The sequence below is a fragment of the Peromyscus eremicus genome, chromosome X, assembly GCF_949786415.1.
Source record: "Peromyscus eremicus chromosome X, PerEre_H2_v1, whole genome shotgun sequence".
NCBI lineage: Eukaryota > Metazoa > Chordata > Mammalia > Rodentia > Cricetidae > Peromyscus > Peromyscus eremicus.
In genome coordinates this window covers 130,965,125-130,978,087 of record NC_081439.1, presented here as the reverse complement: position 1 = coordinate 130,978,087, position 12,963 = coordinate 130,965,125, and the positions used below count along the sequence as shown (strand labels likewise).

The 12,963-nt window shown below is 40.4% G+C and overlaps 2 protein-coding genes across 2 annotated transcripts in view; one reads left to right on the top strand and one right to left on the bottom strand.

Moving 5' to 3' along the window:
- Nsdhl (NAD(P) dependent steroid dehydrogenase-like) overlaps positions 1–1,629 on the bottom strand; it is a 32,143-nt gene extending 30,514 nt beyond the window's left edge. Inside the window, exon 1 of the mRNA XM_059250443.1 lies at positions 1,488–1,629. The gene's annotated coding sequence lies outside the window, so the exon portion shown is untranslated. The remainder of the gene's footprint in view (positions 1–1,487) is intronic.
- An 87-nt stretch (positions 1,630–1,716) lies between these two features.
- On the top strand, positions 1,717–7,444 carry Cetn2 (centrin 2). Its single transcript, XM_059250444.1, has 5 exons — positions 1,717–1,868; positions 3,960–4,118; positions 4,417–4,545; positions 6,321–6,458; positions 6,863–7,444. Exons 1-5 carry the CDS (start codon positions 1,866–1,868, stop codon positions 6,950–6,952), a joined length of 519 nt encoding a protein of 172 aa, XP_059106427.1. The 5' UTR covers positions 1,717–1,865; the 3' UTR covers positions 6,953–7,444.
- Positions 7,445–12,963: the final 5,519 nt, after the last annotated feature.

Here is a 12,963-nt window from a genome sequence, read left to right as displayed (position 1 = left end):
TGCCCCCATGTGTGCCCGCCTTCTAATGGAGGCAACAAAGAACAAAAATGTTAAATTTACAGTGACTTAGGAAGTGCAGGTGCTACTATAAAAAATAGAGCAAGATGAGGGGATTGTGTGCAAAATGAATAGGGTACTTAGAGTAATCTTTCTGAGAAGGTGACAATGGCTGAAGAACTGGAGGGGAAAGATGTAGGTCTAGTCTACAAAAGGGCCAGGTGAAGTGAAAATTCAGTGAAAGGTGGGAGGTATGTAGTTCTGGAAGGAGTTAATGGGAGGAGTGGACAGTGAATATGATCAAATACATTGCCAATGCTGGACGCAGTGGTGCACACCTTTAATCCCAGCACTCAGGAGGCAGAGGCAGGAGGATCTCTGTGAATTTGGCCAGCCTGGTCTACAGAGTGAGTTTCAGGACAGCCAGGGCTACATAGTGAGATCCTCTCTCAAAACAATGATGACAAAAAAACTGTATGTATATGTGAAAAAATTCTCAAAGAATTAATATTATATTTTTTAAAAAGTTCATGGGGCTGGGTAAGGCCAATGCAGAAGAATGTATCAGTCACAAAACCAGTGTCCTGGTTGGGAGGGAGCCAGGGGTAAGGAGGTGGGTACCAGTGTGGGTATGAGGGGAGAAGTTGCATGCCAGGCATTACAGGCTTCTGTGAGAACTCTAGCTCATACTGCTGAGGAAGGGCTGGGGAGGGGCAGAGAGAAAAGAAAGGACACTTCAAGGACAGAACTGAGAGAACCCAGGGGATGGATATGGGGGATTGCTGCTGGAGGAACAGAGGAGTCAAATGGGTCACAAAAGTTTTGAATCTAGTTCATGGCTCCAAGGAAAGAGGGCAAGAGGCCTACATTACATTTATGGGTTGCTGTTAAGTCTCTGGCCTTTCTCAGTTTGAGAGACTGATGCCATGTCCTTAATGTTCCCAAACTAATATCCTATGCCTTGAAGGGAAGCAGGAAGCACTGCTGTAGCTGACCTCGGACCACCATTACTCCTGGCATAGTTCTAGGTAACTCCACCCCCTTGCTCACATTCCTCTCACTTCTCTACGCACCCCAACATTTCCAAAATTCCTGTGGCTTTGCTTTCAAGGGAGTCTCATTCAGGAATGCTCCTTCCCAACAGACTTGAGTGTCTGCACGTCTAACGGGGCACATTTTGATGACTTTTCTAAACCCAGAAAGTCCCCAGCTTGTCATCCTGAGAGCTAAAGTGATTCTTGTAGAGCTAAGTTCAAAAAGCTTCGCTCGGATTCTGTTTCTAAGCTCCAGCCCCGCGAACCGCTGACACAACGCTTGGCATGCCCCATTCACAGTCACCCCTGCATACAGTTAGGCCAAATCTTTTCTGGCCCCCAGATGCTTTGTATCCCCAACTCGGGTTTTAGAACATCCCACCCATCCCCTCGCACTTCCTCCCGGCTCTGTTGCCCACAAGCAGCGGCCTCCAAGGGCAAGGCCGCAGCTCTTACCCGGTTTAGACAATCTTGCGGTCCACTTCAGCTTGCTAGCAATCTGCAACCCACGAAATTCAACCGGAGACTGTCACCCTTTTCTATGGAGAGGTATGAGCCCATGATCAGCCGAGCTTCCTTCATCATGTTGATTGGTCTAGCTCTGCTCCGCGCAGCCAATTGACGCTCGCAGTGCGATTTTGCCCAATGAAGCCAGTCCTTACAGCCCCCGCACTGCCCTCTTACCCTGGGGCGGGTCTAGCTAGATTAGCCCCACCTGCTTCTTCTGCAAACCTATGGGAAGCGGGTCGCGCGCGCGCGGAGCAGTGGGAAAGGCGCCCAGGCTGCGAATACTTCGTTGCCTTAACTACTGGTCGCAGAGGAGTCCATTTGGCGATGGTGAGTGCTGGGAGTTCCATGGACCTTACGCGGCGCCCCCGAGCCCTTCCTAGGCCTCATTGAGGCCCTACAGCCTTTCCTGCATGGTTTTTCGCGGTGACTCATTAGTTCTTCCTTAGAACTCTATGCTGGAAGGGTAGGAAAGTGTAGCCGCCCGCAGTTAGCCTGCCTGCGCTTTACCACTGCTCCCTCCCCGCCCCCAGTCACTTTCAGTCACCCCTAACCTGCCTCTCGACCTCTGCTGGTTTTCCTGGAACCGCAGGTGATCATTCTGTTGCAAGGAACACTTAGGCTTCCCAGAGACCCTGGCCTCAGTCAGACTCAGGCCTCCTGGCCGCTGCCACCTGGCTAAAGTTTATGCATGGTGCTAAGTTTACTGTGTTCTGATGGCTTTCAGCAGATGCTTTGAGCTTCCCAGACAAAGCACGCAAATGCCAAATGGATTGGTTCTTATTATTTTGTACTGGCAAAGTTATCTTAGTAACTTTACATTTGGCCAAATTTAGGCAAAATTAATCGGAGGAACAGAGTTCATGAGAGCTAGCACCTTAAGTAGATGTTTTAAGTACATTTCTAGAACTCAGATCCTTGGATTCAGGGACAGTTGATATCTGTTAAGTATCCATAATTGGTTTTTCTGCCAGCTCTCTTTCAGGATGAAGAATGAGGGATTTCCTGGCTTCTAAAATCAATAGTTAAAAAAAAAAGAGTCAGAGGTTCATGGAAAGATTAATTGTTCTTTCCAGCAAACTTTGTTATCTCTCAATTTATTAGACAAATCTTTAGAATCGATTGGTATAAACCGTTTTTCCGTTAATTACCAGCTGTCTGAGTTAACAGTGGCATTAGAACAGGGAGGGATCATTTTCATCTTTGGTAATGAAAACTGAAGCCACACCATGTCTTTTTAATTGAATATACAATATGGAAATTTGTGACAATCTATTCATAATAAAATGATAAGCTTGTTCCTTATAAACAGATATGGTCTCACTTTTGCTCTTTAGTAGCTTTGGAAAAGGAGAAAATTCAAGCATGTTGAATCTTTAGGTAAAAATGATAGTCTCATTCAAAGAGGGTTTTTTTTTTTCTTTTTTCTTTTTCAAGACAAGGTTTCTCTGTGTAGTTTTGGCGCCTGTCCTGGATCTTGCTTTGTAGATCAGGCTGGCCTCGAACTCACAGAGATCGGCCTGGCTCTGCCTCCTGAGTGCCGAGATTAAAGGTGTGTGCCACCACTGCCCAGCTTACCATTCAAAGAGTTTTTAATGTTGCTTCTTTATTTTTAAAAATTTTATTTAAGAAATTTTTATTTAAAAAATTTACTTTCCTAAAATGACATGTTGATTAAAGGTACAAGTACATAAACTTTCTGTAGCATAAACTTTAAAACAGTAGAAGTCCAATTATATCCTCTGATGAACAACTGGTCATGTTAACACCAGAAATTCATATATGTATATTCACTTGCTCTATGTTGATCTGTACAGGAACAAGGAGGAGAATGGCAATAAATTATTTTAAAACAAAAAGTCTCTTCAAGCTGGTGGCCCCCCAATGAAATATAGTTGGTTTTAATCATGTGAAATATCACATTATTAATAGAAATGATGTTTTAATTTACAGTTATTGTAGAAGACAACCATATTTAATTAGTGTATTGCTGATTTTCTATTTTTTACAATGTGGTGGTAAAAACTAAAATATATTTATTTAAACAGTTTTAAATTGAAAGATTTTTCTTTTCTTCAAAGAGGATTTTTTTTAGAGTTGGGGTTAATTTTACTTCAGTTTTTACACTTGTTATTTGTGTGGGGGAGAAGGAGAGCATGACTTAGGCTGAGCATGGAGGTCAGAGAACAACTTGGAAGAGTTGTTTCTCTTTTTCTACCATGTAGGTCCTGGGTTCCCACTCAGGTTGTCAAGCCTGACAGCAAGACATCTCACCAGCTTACAGAAGTTTATGTAATATCATATGTACATTACTCAGAATGGAGCATAAATGAAATAGATATGGATATCTACAACTGTCATAAATAAAATATGGACTATGGCTTATAATACTGTGCTTCTGTGTTTGTATAATGTCTGAAGGCCTCTAATTTTAAGAAGACAAACATGACATCAAGTAGCCAGAGAAAAAGAATGAGCCCTAAGCCTGAACTGACTGAAGAACAGAAACAGGAGATCCGGGAAGCTTTTGATCTTTTTGATGCTGATGGAACTGGAACTATAGACATCAAGGAACTAAAGGCAAGCTCTCTACATTCCTGCTTTGCCACCTTGTGTTTCCCTGTTCTTTGTCTTTTACCTGTCACCTTTCTCCTTTCTCCCTGTAAAAAGTAACAGAAAAAGGCACCCTGTGTATATTCTACCTGAAACAATGATCTAATTGATAAAGTTGATTACAATTATAAATTAAATCAGCATTACAGTGCTACCTAATCATTTTTCATCATTTTATGAGGTGTTAGGTTAATATCCTCAACAGTCATTTTTGCTTCTACATCATTTACATGTGTTTATTTAGATGATCCTGTTTTCATTGTAGGTTGCAATGAGGGCACTGGGCTTTGAACCCAAGAAAGAAGAAATCAAGAAGATGATAAGTGAAATTGATAAGGAAGGGACAGGAAAAATGAACTTTAGTGACTTTTTGACAGTGATGACTCAGAAAATGGTAAGTTAGTTGAGATAATGAGCATACTTTCTATCCATAATGGTAGATACATGGGAATCTAGACATAAAAAGAACTTCATTCAATAAAATCTATACCATTCACATGGTTGAGGATTATATTTTTAATTGAGAGGATTCCTAGGTTTCATTTGGCTTTCTTTAAGGTCATAGCATTACAGAAATTATTTTATCTTGTCTCATATAGCCACATGATAATCACAAGCAGTAAAAACTTGTTAACAGATTTTTCAAATGCTTCTCATTTTAATTTTTTATTTTAATAGTATTAAAAATTAAATTAGCATACAATAAATCAGGTATCGTGGCATTTTCAGATAAATGCTTCTCATTTTGACAATTCAGTATGTACAATTGGAGGCACAAGAACTTTGAGCTTTAGAAATGATAAGGTGTTTTGGTACTTCTAAAGTTGCATTCATCCATCCGTAGTTTCTCAGATCCTTTTAGCAGGTCCAAAGATTTGAGAGAACATGAACATGTCACCCTAACCAGACCATCTTACTCTTTCATTGGTCTTCTGGGTTGTTGGTATGGCTCACCTTCTCTCAGTATACCTGGAGAAAGGTAACCCCTTTCAGGTTCCTCAAAGTGTTTCCCAGGGCACAGGCCATACCTCTTTAATAGTTGAGTTGCTTTGAAATCACCATACCTACATTGTGTGTGAGTGTGTGAGTGTGTGTGTGTGTGTGTGTGTGTGTGTGTGTGTGTGAGTGTGCCTTCATGCATGTGTGTGTGTGTACTGATTTAAGAAATCAGGAAGCTTGGTATTCTGCAACCACCTAGCAAATCTAATTCACATTTAACACTGGTTCCTAGATTGTTCTTCCTAAAGTTTATCTCCAGTTATAGCTCCTGGCAAGAACCTTCCTGAAATATTTAAGGTTTGAATGCTTTTGGAAATTTTACTCTCTTTTTTGTTGGAGTACTCAGGGCCCCAGTAATTCTTTGAAGTCTAGTGTGCAAAATGCCTCTTTCTTCCTCTGCCCTTATCAGTATATCTCTGTCTTCTATTAGCATAAACAGTGTATTTTCTCTAATTATAACCCTACTCACTGCTTCGCTTCTGTATTTCAAAAATGAATCTAGAATCTTCTTGGTTTGTACAATGTTTTAGATTTCCTTTGTAAAATTACATTTCCTTTGTAACCCCTGAGTTTATGTTAAGTTTACTGACTTTGTCTTCTTTTTCTACAATGGGTCATACTTGTTTCTGTGACTGAGGGCATATATCACAATGGCTTTCACCAGGACCATGTGGGATGGGGCCAGGGATTTAATGTAAGAAGATAGTTTCCACTCTTGGCTTTAGCAGTGGGGAAAGTTCTGAACAGGACAAAGCACAAGAGGGGCAATCAGTATATATACCTAGTAATACCCAATGTTGGGTGTTGGAAAGATGAGCCCCAGCTCACTTCAGAAGCTGTTGTCTTCTACCTGCAAAAACTGTCCAACAGCATCAGGAGTCTATCCTCCCTGCATGATTCATTGGCCCCTTAAACCAGTGCTTATGCCCATTTATCAGGACTTCTTGGCTTTTCCACGAAGCTGCGTCTTTTCCTACTGAATTCTGAGCTGATTATGAAATAGATGATGAGATAGGAAGTAGGCAGGGAGTACATTCCACCGTGGACCAGAGAACCTGGCTTGCCTGACTTCCTAACATGGCTCAGTCAGGTTATTGGAGACAAAAGGATGACCAAGAAGTGGCAGGGCTGCAGGATATGAGTAACTATCTGTTTTATATTCTACTAAAGTCCGAGAAAGACACCAAAGAAGAAATCCTGAAAGCTTTCAAGCTCTTCGATGATGATGAAACTGGGAAAATATCATTCAAAAATCTGAAGCGTGTGGCCAAGGAGCTAGGCGAGAACTTGACTGATGAGGAGCTGCAGGTGAGTAATGCCTTAGTCAGAAACTCAAACCCCCACCTTTGAGCCCCCTGGCTTTCCAAGGTTCTGTTTTCTCTACTAGGACAACTTCTTTGAAGGGAGGCTAGTATCCCTTATGCTTCTGGTGATAATTTAATGCCCATGGACCATGCTTCCGGAATACACATGTACAGTTGAACTTACTCTTTTGGGTTTCAGGTTTCAGGGTTACATTATAACTCCTTTTCAACTGATACATTTGATAATATGTGTGATTCGGTTTTCAAATAACTATCACAAAAAGTGACACACTCACATTAGATAGACCACAGTTGTCTTTCCTCATAGCATTATTTGAAGTTTCTTGTCTAGTCACTTTTTAGTTTAGTTTGTGACTTAATCTAAGATGAACCCTTACTGCCGTGCAGGAAATGATTGATGAAGCTGATCGAGATGGAGATGGCGAGGTCAATGAGCAAGAGTTCCTGCGCATCATGAAGAAGACCAGTCTCTATTAAGATCAGTGTTTCTTTTTCTACTGCAAACACATGTGACTAGATTTAGTGCCTGCCATTTTGTGAAATACGGCTTTTGAGAGTTCCCCTCCCCCACCCTCTGGGGTAACTAGCAGTGACCTTGAATCTATTTTTGACTTTTGGAAGTTTCTTTGATATTAAGTTCTTTGTACATTTACCTGCTGACTAACTCAACAGGACAGAACAAGAGCACATAGTGGGGAAAGGGTCTGAAAGTGAGACTACAGCCACCCCATCTTCTATTACTTCGCATTGCTCATGCATTTTCACACAGCTGCAAACACAGTGGCTTCTTAGATGTCCATGTATCCACCTCACCATAAGCCGTGGTTGTTCTAAAATTGTTCTAGTTTTTAGTTGACACCAGAGTGTAGTTTCTTTCCTCTCATAAAACCCAACAAATGCTTGCTGTGGCATTTGGATGTGTGTTAATGCATTTGTTTTGTTTTAAAAATAAAATTTTTCTTAATTTAAGCTCTCATTCTTTAAAGGATGAGTATTTTTATCTTTAACTGTGAGTCCATCTTGTAAACAATTGTATTGAGGGCAGCCTGGTAGATATATAAAATTTGCCATCAGCCTATGGACAAAAAAGGAAATAATTCTTTGCTACTTTTCTGCCATGAATTGTTTCTTGCTTTCAGAACTTGTGAGTTTTTACAACTGGTAGAATTTCCATATGACGTAAGCCTAAATGATGCCCTAAAAGTGGTTCCGGCAAACTGTAAAGCTTACAGAGTCTTGTGGGTAATTTGTGCTTGGACAAAATGGAGAGAGATAGGCAGTAGGTAAGATTCAGGCAATCTTGTGAGTTTATTTACTTAGAACATCTCATAGAATCTTGGGGTTGGGTTGAGAAGGAAAGGGGTATTTTCCAGGTGCCCTCTAGTCCCTGTACAGAATTGCTTATGAGGTGATGCCAAAGTATGTGGCATTAAAGTCACCTCCATGGTGAGGGTGGGGAAAATGAACAATGATTGAATACTTATTGATCCTCACATGAGAAAGAGAATGGGTTTTTAAACTTGTGTGGACATTCTAGTTCTCTGAGGAATATGTGTGTATGTTTTCCATATATATGTGTTTCATATATATATATATATATATGTAATTTTTTATATATAAAATTATATTCACATACAAAACTAAAAACAATAAGAGCCGGACAGGTGATCATACTTGTAATCCCAGTACATAGGTGGAGGAGGCAAGAGGGTTGATATGAGTTCAAGGCATGCTGGGGCTTCATAATGAGTTTCAGGTCATTCTGGGTCACAAAGTCTGACCCTTTCTCAAAGAAGCAAACCAAAACAATAGCAACAAAACCCTATACAACTAGATCAGTTTGAATCAGATCATCAATGGATATATATATATATATATATATATATATATATATATATATATACAAATACATTTAAAATTTTTTAGATTTATTTATTTTCATGTGTTTGAGTATTTTGCCAGCATGTATGTCTGTATGCTATGTGTGTGCCTGGTGCCTGAGGCATCAGAAGAGGGCATAAGATCCTCTGTAACTGGAGTTAGGGACAGGTGTGAGCCACTATGTAGGTTCTGGGTGCTAGAAATAGAACCCAGGTCTTGTGCAAGAGTAACAAGGTTCTCTTAACCACTACATAATCTCTTTGCCCCCCCCCCCCGCGCCCCGTCAGTATCTGTCTGTCTGTCTCTCTCTCACTTTCTTTCTGTGTGTTTCATAATAAAGGCCTCCCACTAGTCCTCTTGTTGATCTAATATTCAACTTACCTAGGCATTATGTTTTTTCAACTGGGAGCCTGTTACAAAGGTCTGTTCCTGGGCTACATCCTTATATCTGACAGTCTTGATAATCTAGGAACACTGGAATGAGAGAGGGATTACTCCTTGAGAAACACAGGAAAGGAGACAAAGAGCCAAGAGTAACCTCAGACTTAGGTTGTAACATGGGCTCACTTACTGGATGAACAATTGGGGGCAAGCTGCTTCTCTTGGTGCCTCAGATTCCTTGTTTGTACAATGGGGTGTAGCTGGAGTTTTCTCATGGTGGTGGCTGGCAGTGTCTCTCTGACTCAGCCTTCCTGTTCCCAGAATTCTCTTCTCTGCTTGTCTCGCCTATACTCCCTGCCTGGCTACTGACCAGTCAGTATTTTATTTATACAGAGCAATATCCACAACACTTCCTCTTTTCTTTTTTTTTTCCAAAAAGGAAGGTTTTAACTTTCACATAGTAAAATTACATATAGCAAAACAATTATCTAGCAAGAATTACAGTTACAATATCTAGTCTATTTGTATTTGGCAAAATTAAAGAAGATATCCTACCTATCCTATATTTGTGAGTCTAAGGTTTCATATCTAACTTATCTTTTATCATAACTAAGGAAATTATAATTATCTAGTCTTCAACTACATCAAAGACCCCAGAAGGATATAATATTATTTGAGAAATGGAAGGACACAAGCAACTTTTGGGAGTCTTGCAAGAGTAGACAGAGACAGCTGGCAGCCTGGACAGTCACCTAATGTTCCTTTGTAGAGTTGGGGCATCTGTTTTCAGCCCATAGGCCTAGAGTCTCTCAGTCACTTCTCTCTGTGTCCTGTAGAATGTCTGACAGTTTCTTCTGCGAAGCAGGAACCTGAAGGACCATTTCACCAAACAAAGTTCAGTAGTCACCTTCCTATGGGTCCTGCATGTTCAATTGATCAAGCAGTCCAGGCAAGATCAGTTTCTTGCCCAAATGGCTATTTTTGCCAAGAAGAAGATAAACTCCATATAGAGTGTCCTCGATGCCCATCCTTCTCTCTGAAGTAAATTGGTGCTGCCAGGAGCAGACATGTCTCACTGTCCAGAAAGTGTAAATTTTTAAAATATTTTAAATGCCATATTCTGTAGGTCTTTGAAGTGTTTGAAGATTACCTGTCTAATTGAATTATATCTGTGTATACCTAGAAAACTTAACTAACATGGCTACAAGTATGATTATCATAGATGACTAATTATTAATCTTATTTCTTAATTATCCATTACAATTTTAAATGAGCTGTACAAACATAATACCTTAAACAAGAGTAAAAATACACATACAGTATAACAAAATTAACTTTAAATTTTTATCAATAAACTAAAATCCATAGCAATGTAAAACATTTTTAAACAAGTTCCTCTTTAAAAGTAGGTTCAACAATCTACTCTTTTATCCTGTCATATCTATATCCTATATAGCTATATCATATCCCCTTTTCTTTAGAAAGAGATCACATTTTTTTTTTTGGTTTTTTTTGAGACAGGGTTTCTCTGTGTCGCTTTGCGCCTTTCCTGGAACTCCCTTGGTAGCCCAGGCTGGCCTTAAACTCACAGAGATCCGCCTGCCTCTGCCTCCGGAGTGCTGGGATTAAAGGCGTGCGCCGGCGCCACCACCACCCGGCTGAGATCACATTTATAATCAACCTGATTTAAATAAAAATATTGGTTTTTCTCTGTCCCACACCAGAGGGCTCTTCTGATATGTGACAAAAGAATCTCTCAACCTTTTTTTTAGCAATATGTTTGGGTTTAGAGGAGTGAGCCAATTCCATCTCCAAAGCCAGGTTGGTATATTTTGGAATTTGGGCATAGCTTCTCTTACTACTTCCTGCTGGAGGGGGGCAGTGTATCTTATGGGGACACAAAGAAAATTTTAGGATTATGGAGTAGTCCGTGAGGGTGTATTGTCTGAGCCAGTTGCCTTGAAACGGTTCTGGATGTTGGATCATCTGGGCCTTGGTGTCATCGGAGACCTTTCAGGTGGTCTTGGCTGGTCAAACCTGATGTATCTTAATCTGGAATAAATCCATAGCCTCTGGCTTTCTGTGGAAACAAAAGCAGAGCCTCCTTTCCAAAGCAACATATCCTTAGATCCAAATTTTGAAGTCAGGGTATCTTTAAAATATACATTTTGGTATAACTCAACAACTTTTACGATCAAATGTTTTTCTGCAGTTAAGAATATCAAAGACAACGTAATCCAGATTCTCTGTGTGATATCCATCTTTACATGGCTTATTTTTTATACTGATTTTACTGTCTCTTAAAATACTTTATTTTTTAAAACTTTCTTTTTCTCTCTCTTCCAAGCCTACGTGCATTTTTACACATATTGTAAAGCATTTAAAGTCTTGTTCCATCTGAATCTGTCTTATTGTGAATCTATTGGTTTAAACTGCAGCATTTGTAAGACTGAAATGGTACTGTGGCTGCTGGCTCCGCCCACCTCAGCTTCCCAATATGGTGGTGGTACATTACGGCCAGTTCTGGGAGCCATAGTGGATCTATGTTTTTATGCAAGTAGCATGTAGCCCAGAAACCTCTTTTTTTTTTTTTTGTACTAACAAAGGCTAAATCTATCACACAGCAGCATCATAATGTGCAGCTTGGAGACGCCTCCTTGCTGCCATTACTGCCAGTCAAGCTCACACTCCAGGAACCCTCCATAGTAGCTCAAACCTGCAGGCTGCTGCTAACTTGAGAGGGACAACTAGGAAGCTGTTTTTAGCTCCGTTTTAGAATCTTTTCTTAGGTTTTAGGTGGAAACTCTAGCCAACCTGTTGGATGCCATTTGTAGCTAGAGTTTTTCTGGTCCTGCCTGGCCCATGGTCAGGACAAATCTCTCTCACCCGCCAGTCCCGAAGGCACTTAGACCCAACTGAGTAAACACACAGAGACTTACATTGCTTACAAACTGTGTGGCTGTGGCAGGCTTCTTGTTATCTAGTTCTTATATCTTAAGTTAACCCATATCTATTAGTTTATAAGTTGCCACATGGCTTGTGGCTTACCGGTATCTTTACATGTTCTCATGGCAGTGGCTGGCAGCATCTCTCTAACTCAGAACTGTTTAACTGAGAATTTCTGGGAGTCAAATGAAATTTTCCCAACAAGACCTTGCTTTATGGTGTTCAAGAGTGAGATGTTTCAGAATGATCTCATTCTTTTGTGGTGGTTTGTAGTTTGGAGCAGCTCCATGAAATTTATGATCATTGTCCCCAAAGTCAGTTGACAGCATTTTTTAGGAGGATGTGGCTGTCTTTTGATTATTGTTTTCTAATAAGAGGCATATGACCAGATAAAAAGCAAAGGGGTGGAAAGACTGGCTCTTCCTCCCATTTTATTGTAAAGTATAACCCTACAAAATCAATTTATGTTTAATGGGAAAGTAAAAGTTCTATGTATTTAGTGTATGCACAGTTATATTTTAAAATAGATCTACTTTGTAAAATAGTGGGATCAAGCTAATTACTCTGAAAACATTTTCCTCCTGCTTAATGTTCCCAAGTATGAAATAATAAAATCTCTCTAAAATCTCTTGTGGGAGGTGAGAGGTGGCTAACTTGCATATCATTCCCAGCGACAAAACCAAATATAAGGAAGTCACCATGTCCTGCAGTACAACCATTATGTGATTCTTGGTTCAGGAAACAGACAGGGTGAGTCATCCAAGGAGGGAGGTGGGGTTGAACCAGGAGCTGTGAGAAGGACAGGAGCCATGTAAGTTCAGTTCATATGGAGCCAGGCAAGGAGCACTGTAGGGACTGGGTATGTAGGATAGAGAAGGAACTTAGGCAAAAAGATAGATGGGATGGGCACTAGAGACAATTGAGGGTGGTTCCAGCATGACTATACCAGAATGACATGGGCATTCATGTCAGTAGATGTGTGACTGTATGTTCATAGAAGCAGTGGAAGCATTTGGGTGAGGGAAAGGGGAAAGAATGGACTAGAGATATATTAGAGAGTAGGAAGGGGTCAGAAAATGGAGGAGCCAAGGTGAGTTCAGCTCATAGAGGACAGAACACAATGATATATGGAAGTGGTGGGGAAGAGGAGAGAGAAAATGGAAGACAGTTCATGTGAGGCTGGAACAGAGAAATTTTGGTTGAGTGGTATTGAAGACAGTAGTAACAAATTGGTGTGAGGTTTGGTCAGTGCTATCTCAGGGGTGTAGTGGGAATGAGGA

What these genes read in the sequence shown, in the direction of transcription:
- Cetn2 (XM_059250444.1), top strand. An exon ending in TAGACATCAAGGAACTAAAG is followed by an intron (nt 4,119 to 4,416) that starts GCAAGCTCTCTA and finishes TTTTCATTGTAG; the next exon opens with GTTGCAATGAGGGCACTGGG. An exon ending in CAGTGATGACTCAGAAAATG is followed by an intron (nt 4,546 to 6,320) that starts GTAAGTTAGTTG and finishes ATTCTACTAAAG; the next exon opens with TCCGAGAAAGACACCAAAGA.